This window comes from Nelumbo lutea, chromosome 2, assembly GCF_056320005.1.
Source record: "Nelumbo lutea isolate HS-2025 chromosome 2, American lotus-T2T, whole genome shotgun sequence".
NCBI classification, from domain to species: domain Eukaryota; kingdom Viridiplantae; phylum Streptophyta; class Magnoliopsida; order Proteales; family Nelumbonaceae; genus Nelumbo; species Nelumbo lutea.
Window position 1 is genome coordinate 67,674,988 of NC_142685.1, and position 8,383 is coordinate 67,683,370.

General features: G+C 38.4%; 1 protein-coding gene across 4 annotated transcripts; it reads right to left on the reverse strand.

Annotated features, from left to right (window-relative positions):
- Window positions 1-2,027: 2,027 nt before the first annotated feature.
- LOC148871345 (receptor protein kinase TMK1-like) lies at window positions 2,028-7,165 on the reverse strand. Of its 4 annotated transcripts, XM_088973896.1 has the most exons (4): window positions 7,031-7,165; window positions 6,616-6,865; window positions 3,808-6,233; window positions 2,028-2,853 (listed from the first exon to the last, which is right to left on the reverse strand). In XM_088973896.1, the coding sequence occupies exons 3-4, from the start codon at window positions 6,161-6,163 to the stop codon at window positions 2,345-2,347; spliced, it is 2,865 nt and encodes a 954-aa protein (XP_088830022.1). In that variant the 5' UTR covers window positions 6,164-6,233; window positions 6,616-6,865; window positions 7,031-7,165; the 3' UTR covers window positions 2,028-2,344. The 4 variants fall into 4 exon arrangements, with proteins under 4 accessions (XP_088830022.1, XP_088830024.1, XP_088830023.1 ...); XM_088973898.1 differs by lacking the exon at window positions 7,031-7,165 and having other exon boundaries at window positions 3,808-6,222; window positions 6,616-6,732; XM_088973897.1 differs by lacking the exon at window positions 7,031-7,165 and having other exon boundaries at window positions 6,498-6,656.
- Between the last annotated feature and the right edge of the window lie 1,218 nt (window positions 7,166-8,383).

An 8,383-nucleotide genomic window follows, 5' to 3' on the forward strand; every position in this document is an offset into this window, starting at 1 on the left:
TACAGGATACTACAGCTGTACATTGGAAACATGATCCATAAAAATATTGAGTTGGACTTGAACCAGTTTGACACAATTAATGAAAGTCATATAGGATTTATTTTATTTGAATTTTTCTTATCAAAGCCTGTGCATCCCACTGGGTGCTACTAACACTTATATATACAAATACAAAGCCCTTAGGTTCAGGTTGGGTTGAGTTGCCCGTGGTCTCAATCCTAACCCATCCAAAGTTAAAAGTCAGATTCACATTTCTCACCTCTAATTCTAACAGAAACTTCAACCCCGGCCTTACCCAACCTGACCTTTTCCGGTTGGGTTTGGGCTAACCAGACCCAAATTACACCACTTATATATTACTTTGTGATATCAAACAAGAGATGAAGACACGATCGGCCCTCTGACTCTGTTTCTCTCTTGAAGTTAAACTCTTTAATAACTTCAACTTTCTGGTTTTCTCTTTTCAAACCAAATACAGTAGGTTGCAAGGTTCAGAATATCGATATGCTTGATATGCTGATAGGGGCATATCAGGTGAACTGATACTTTTTTTTTTTATTTTATTTTTCAAAACCGGTTCAAGGGTGCCGGTTTAGAGCTCCTCCACCCCCGATACACCCACTGTAAGAGCATATTGGAGAGGTCTCGGAACAATATGTATCATCTGATACGGGCCGATACATGTCAATACTTTAAACCTTGGTAGGTTGTGTTTGGTTTAAAATAAGAGGCAAAGAAAGGAAGGAAAACGTAGGGAAACCTACACAAACCTTGTACCATGAAATACACAAACCTTGTATAGATTTACCTACCTTTTCCTATCATTTCTTTCAAATCAAACACATCATTAATATACCACTACCACAGAATACACTTTGGAGTAGACCTGTTCACAGGACAGGCTTTGGTCCGACTTTACACTATTTCGGGCTCGGGTTTTGAATCAAGCTTGATATTGTCACTTTCAGCGGTTATATTATATGTGTATGAAAGCCTTTTTATTAATTTCACCAGCTGTCTCCCAAGCCTAGATAAAGAAAGAAGTTGGCAGCCGACACTAAAATTTTTACCAAACTTTCATGGTCATGAAAATTTTTATATTTATCTTCTCACTTCAGGATAAGTGATATTAGATATTATTATTTAAGATTAATTATTAATATACCTATACTCCTATAGTACTTCATCAGAAACTCAGAGAGAATGGCCAAAAAGAAAAACCTCACAAAGTAGGTAAGATGACCACACTCAATGTTGTCAGACTGGAAGAATCAGATCATCAGACATTTCGGCCAATTGGGAGGCTTGGTTTTTAAAATGTTGGTTTGATCAAAAGGCTGTCAAATACATTTGTTAGTAGGTGTCATGACTTTCAGTATTTGTCATTTTAGGCATATTTTAATGTAATTCTAACATGAATTGTTGTTCTTGTTCACAAACAAATCAAAACCATCTGATTTGAAAACAAATTGGTTCTTTAAATAAAAAAAAAAACAGGCAACATTAAAGAACAATTTGTCCAATTTCTAGTTTAAAGAACATGTTTTCATGTGATAATTGATATAATGTTTCGTTGATCCAAAATTTGTTTTGGATTGTTTTATGAAACAAAATTGGGTTGTTTTTGCTCCTAACAACACACGCATGGGCACGCGTGCACACACACACACTTCAAGTTCTTTTGCTGGTGTAGTGATTTTAAAAACAAACAAAAAAAAAAAAAAGAAAAATATTCAGGTTGTATAACACCCCCTAAAAAGATATCATGGAAGCATTTAGCATCGTTTTCAGAAACTTTTACTTCATTCACATTTTTTTATGTGAGCAGTTCTAGTGGGCCTACAGGACAGTCAACCAGCTTGATCCATGACTCAGAGGTAGATTAGAAATCATTAGATGATGCAGTGTAGAAGGGTTAGGGACCTTGGTTTCTGGTTGCAAATGTAGCTACATCTGGTCCAAGTCCAGAAGAATTCCTAGCATCAACATCAAACTGAATGATAAATCTTCCAGAATGCAGACAAGAATAAAGAAACAGAGAACAAATGAATATAAACGTTGAAGAACTGAATAAAGTTCTCATTTACATTATCAGCTCTACACAATAACACAAATATCACATCTCAAAAAGAAAAGAAAAGAAAAAAAGGGGAAAGGAAATACATATGAGATATCATAAGAAAATAAATCTATAGTCCCATGCCCTGAAAATGATAAACCCACTAAAATCTGCTAATGCTGAACCCCTCAAACTGCATAAACTTGCAGCATACACTGAGTACATGAAAATGGTAATAGATGACCATCAACGAAGTGATAACATCAAGCGGAATTGAACTATGATTTACCGACCATCAGCAGAAGTGAAAGATTCAGCAAAACCAGTGGGCCTTGCCGGAATGCTTCCCTTGCTGTCATCAAGGCCTGTGTAGCTGCAATCCTTACCTTCAGCTTCCTGCCAGCCCTTCACCATCTGATTGAGGGGTAGACTGTAATCAATGCCTAAATATTCCTCAGTTTCGTCATACAATGGTTTCCACTTTTCAACTAGAGGTGCTAGTACATTCACTGCATGGCCCATATCAGGCCGTTGGTTGGGCTCCCTTGCCGTGCAATGTCCAGCCAGTTCAGCTATAATTGATATGCTTTCAAATGTCTCTTCATTCACTTCAAGAGTTGGGTCAATAGCAGCCATTAGTTTCTCCCTACTTGATTTGATGTGCAAAAACCATGCAGCCAAGTATTGACTCTCCTCAGGCCGTTCCTCATCAAGTGCCATCAGTCCAGTCAACAGCTCCATCAGAACAACTCCAAAGCTAAAGACATCAGCCTTGGTGGTGATTTTTCCTGTGACTAAACATATTGTCCCATGAAAATCAAAATTAGTGAACAAGTTGATACATCAAAGCATACTTTGTGATATTACTGCAATATATGTCTCACTAATACTACTTCCAGAGTTTCAGGTTTCTTTAGCCAAAAATTTGCACATGACAATCTTTTTGTGATCATGAGCTACAGCTGAAATAAAAATAAATACATTGAAAAATACCAAAACGTTCACGACCTGTAGATATCTAACCATATTGCATTTGATCTAGATGGTCTCCTAGTCGGAGCCAATTTAAACTCCAGATTTGCCAATTTCATAGTCAGGCTCTGTTGTGTTATATCTTATCATGATGCATATCAAAGTAATGAAAAAATCTATGATTCCAGAACAACATGATACCAGAAAGGCTTTGACCAATTTATCAAAAAATAAAAAGAAGGGCTTTGACCAATCAAAACCCCTCTGAATTTTGATGAAAACCCACCCGATTGGTTACCAACTTTATGATGCCGGTTGATATTATAAGTTTTTCGGTATCATGTCTTTCCGGCATCAAAGTCAACCCAAAAGTAATATCATAATTCTGTTATTCCCCTAAAAAAGATAGGGCCATTACCCAATGATTGTCCTAACTATCTAGGATTTGAGTAGGGGTAGACTGCAAACATGCTGGCTTTGTCTTGGGCACAAATAGGCTGCTTTCAAACTCAAATCCACTTCTCATGCTTGTCAGCCCAAGATTTTGTCATTGCACCAAACAATTACCCCTTATCCCTATAAATAACATATGGAGTGATTTCTCAAATTGAAGCAATTTGTTTATAATTTGTTATCAGCAAAAGTTATTGAAACTTCTACAGAACTTTTACAATTAAGCATCTTGTAGTTCTTCAAAAGTTCAGAAAGCTTACATTTTTTCCTATTTCAGTTGGAAAATAATAGATGGACAGTAGTTGAAGAAGAGAACTACTCACCAGCATATTCCGGTGCCAAATATCCAAAAGTCCCAGCAAGCCTGGTCACTACAGATTTCTCCCCATCAGGAGCAAGTTTCACCAAACCAAAATCTGAAACCTTTGCTCGAAAATCATCACCAAGGAGAATGTTTGAAGATTTGAGGTCTCTATGTATAAAGCACTGGTGGGCCAGAGTATGAAGATATTCCATTCCCCTTGCAACATCCAAGGCAATGTTGAGCCTCCTCTTCCAGGATAGAGGCTCCAACTTAAGACTTTTCCAGTGGAAAAGATGCTTGCTTAGATCTCCCTGAGGCATATATTCATAAACCAGAAGCCTCTCATTACCTTCAATGGAGTACCCCAGCAAAGATACCAGATGTCTGTGTCTAACCTTTGATAGAACTGCAATTTCAGCCTGAAATTCATCCAAGGCTTTGTTGCTAATTACACCAGCCTCCATTCTCTTGACTGCTATTTTTGTCCCATCATCCAATTCCCCCTTATAAACTGCCCCAAAACCACCACGTCCTAGTTCATTTTCTGGAGCAAAATTCTTGGTCACATTACGCAGAACCTGAACAGATATGATCAAATTCCCAACCTCAAACATATGGGGTTCTCCTATTCCACTACTGTGCATACTCTGAGAACTACTCCCTGTTAGAGTAGATAAGCTTCCATTGGTGTTATTAGAAACTACAATCTTCACCATGTTTTCTGGATCAGATGGATATCTGGGATGAACCACAAAGGAACTTGCTGCCTCAAAGGTATGCTTTCTCTTCTTGCAGTAGCATATAGACAGAGGAACGACCAGAAGAACCAAGAAAGCAAAACATGCAAGTGGGGCTACAATTACCACTAGTTTCAAGCTTTTGAATCCTTCTGTTTTTGATTGTTCTTTATTTGGAGTGCCTGAATGAGTTTCTGAGCCCTTGGTTGGAAAAGATGTGTTGATGGGTGGATGCTTTGAAGTCCCTGATGATGATGAATTGTTATCCAAGGAAGGTGTAACAGACTGATTTCTGGAGAATAGAGGATTCCCATCTATAACAACCTTCACACTGTCACTAAACTTTGGCACTGGAGGTTCAAGATTATTCCCGCCTATATCCAACAATCTCAAAGATTTCAGACCAGTCAAATTACTTGGAATTGGACCTGTAAGATGGTTTTCAGCAAGTCTAATTTCAGCTAGAGAATCTAACTTCCCTAGTGAAGGACTCAGAGTACCATTAAGGTTGAATCTAGACAAATTAATCAGATAAACTTTGTTACTTCGGCAAACCAGTCCTAACCACTCAGAACATGGATCATTACCCTTCCAGGAAGAGGCAAGATTTGATGGAAATTCCACACTATCAAGAAAATCTAAAAGGGCAGAAACTTCAGGAGCACAGGGAAGTCCAATACCTTGACAAAATGAATTCCCACCACAGCTGAAATTCTTTAATTTTAAGTCCGGTAATGGACCCATGAACATGTTATTGCTTAAGTCCAATCTCCGAAGTTGCAGACTTGCCATGCTTTGGGGAATTAGCCCAACAAGTTGGTTACCATTGAGGTCGAGATCTGTCAATGAAACCAATTGTCCGATGCTCTCTGGAATCGTCCCAGTGAATTTATTTCCATGTAGCCATATCTGTGTCAGAGAGGGGATGTTCCCGATTACATCAATTGGACCAGTCATCTTGTCACCACTCTGATTATTCAACCACAGAATCTGCAGCTGCGACTGGTTGAAACTTGCTGGAATTTTGCCGGTTAGATTGTTGTAGGAAAGCTTCAGGACAGTCAGAGACGGCATTTGGCCTAGGAAGTCCGGCAATGGGCCAACCAAATTGCACCCCATTAAGGATAGATTGGTCAATTGAACAGAGTTCTGCAATTCTGTAGGAATAGACCATCCTGTGCTCGCATTCAGTGGATTGTTATCCAACGACAGGACCTGTAAACTGGAAAGGCCATTGACGAAATCGGAAGGGATGGTGTCAAATTGATTGTTACCCAAGTAAGCGTACTGTAATTCGGACAATCCGCTGAATGTCGGTAGTTTTCCATTGAAGAAGTTCCTCTGAAGCCCCAAATTGGAGAGCATTTTGAGCTCGTTGAAGTTCTGAGGAAGAGGCCCCTTCAACCCCAAACCTTGAACCTGAATCTGCGAAATCCTGTTACCAGAACAGAAAACGTGAGGCCATAAGGGAGGGCCACATGGATCATCTCCATTAGAAGGCCATTTTAGCAGTTCTGGGTTCTCCAGGCCTTCTCTGAAGTCATTCAGAATTTTGAGATCACTAGGATCAGTGAGACAAGAAACCACTGAAAGAAAGCACAGAAACGCTATCAAAACCAGCTTCCTCTGATCTTCCATGGCACTCGCCCCCTTTCTCAGACTATCCACATTACTTCATCGAAATCTTGATAACACCACTGGAATCAAACTGAAGATAATTCAAACCCAAAATCAAAATTCACATAGAAGATCAACAAGAAGAATGCAGACTAGAAATCCATAGCACTACAAACAAGAAGCTCTAGTTGATCACCCGTTGCCTCTATATTAAAACCCCATCTCAAATCTTGTCTAAGACGCTAAGAAAAACAGAACCCATATCCCAAAAAGGTAAAACAAACACAAAGAATACAACTAAGAACTGACAGTTCTGACAAAATTAAGCTAATGTGCATTCAAAAAATATTCATACTTGGGGAGCAAGCTTTTGGGAGAAAAAAATCAGATCATCCGGAGATCTTACATATGGCACATCAGAATTTCAGACTGAAAACAAAGGAACAAAGGGTGCAACAATTACTACTTTGTACCTTAACCTCCATGAACAAAGCCTGTGCCGACTCTCTCTCTCTCTCTCTCTCTCTCTCTCTCTCTCCTTTTGTTTATTATTATTGTAAAATACTAAACAAATACAAAAATACAAAATGTGGATGTCCTGTTCTGTCAACTCCTTGATCTTCCATGGATACCCGTGACTGTCTTTGTTTTCATAGAAGCTGCGATCCTCTTGAGCAAATTCTCTTGGAACCTTGACTTTTTTTGACAGAAGGAGATGTAATCCTAGAAAAAAAAGGACAAAAACAACTTTCAAACAGTAAATTGTTGCCTGTATTACATGAATATATTAATCCCACATCAGGCTCAGGACCAGATGATTTCAGTTTTCACTACTACTTTGAATCTTTTTGTCTCTTCCTTTCTTTCTGGTCTTATTACATGGCTTACCTGTCTGTCAAACAGATATGCTCCCCGGGTTAAACGATCTAGATCACCGACAAGTGTCGACTGGTTTGGTATAGTTTATCGACATGACGAGATTCAAGAAACCATGGTGCATTTATAACAGAATATATTTATCTTATGAAGTGATTTGGGCGCATCAGTCATCACACCGATAAAAGCACCACCCTTTAAAGCAAGAGGCTTTAAAAGACGAAAATGCCCCCAAGATTTCGGCTGTGTTATACCTATTATAGAAAATAGGAAGAGCCCAAATCAGTCAAAAAAACTAATACTAAATTTATAATCCACCAAAAAAATCATAGTGATATGTCAATAAATTGAGGGAAAAAAGTAATGTTAATCGTTTTGGCCACCGATTTTTTAGGACAATGGCTCAACTGTTTAGTTTGAATAGACTGCCCATTTTAAATTAAAATAAAAATGATCAACATTATTGTCCGGATCAATGGTTTGACTATTCAGGTCAATAATCTGCTGACCAAAAGTCAACAATTTTTGGCCTAAAGACAGGTTAGGATGAAATGGAACCATTTATCTGAACAATTCTCGGGCTGAATGATCTAACCGTTTGGATCAACAACATTCAAAAACACTGGAACAAAGTATTTGAGCCTGGGGCCATAAACCTACAAGCCCATTAGTTTAAGCTGTTTAGCTTTGGATACTCCAGGCCAATGGAGGAAAAAACAAAGAGGAAGAAAGGAGGAGAGGAGGAAACAAGGAAAAAGAGGCCAAGACCAAAAGAAATCTGCTGGCCATATGGGTCTCAAGGTTTAGTGTAGACAACTCATAAAGCTACAAAAACAAAAACAATCACTCAGTAATGTGTTGGTTTCTAAAACACTCTTTTAAGAACATTATGATCATCATATGAGAATTTGGGAAATATAAATATACAATGAGATTAGGGCTTGCAATCAGTTCCTCTTTTTTCTTTCTTAATTCTTGGTACATGTGCAGCATGGGCTCCCATAGGGGTGAGGTGCTATGTGACAGACTCAATTAGTGGTGGAAGGGACGGCCCAATGGTTCACAATACAGAGAGCCTACCCTCCCACAGGTTTGAACCCATGGAAGAACACCGATCAGCTATTGTTTTGAAAGGTTTAACCTGTAGTATCTAATTTGTTGAGCTCACAGTTTAACAATTCTAAAGGCAGAGGTGAAGCAGTTGGGTGTTAGAAAATTGATGACAAAAACTCTATACACACTGAAAGTATGAGAACCCGTCCTACATTATAAATTATAAACATCAATCTCCCCATGAATTAAATATAAATGTACTGGAAATGTTTTCAATGTGTAGTTGGATGCTATGTGAACAGAATTTTTGTT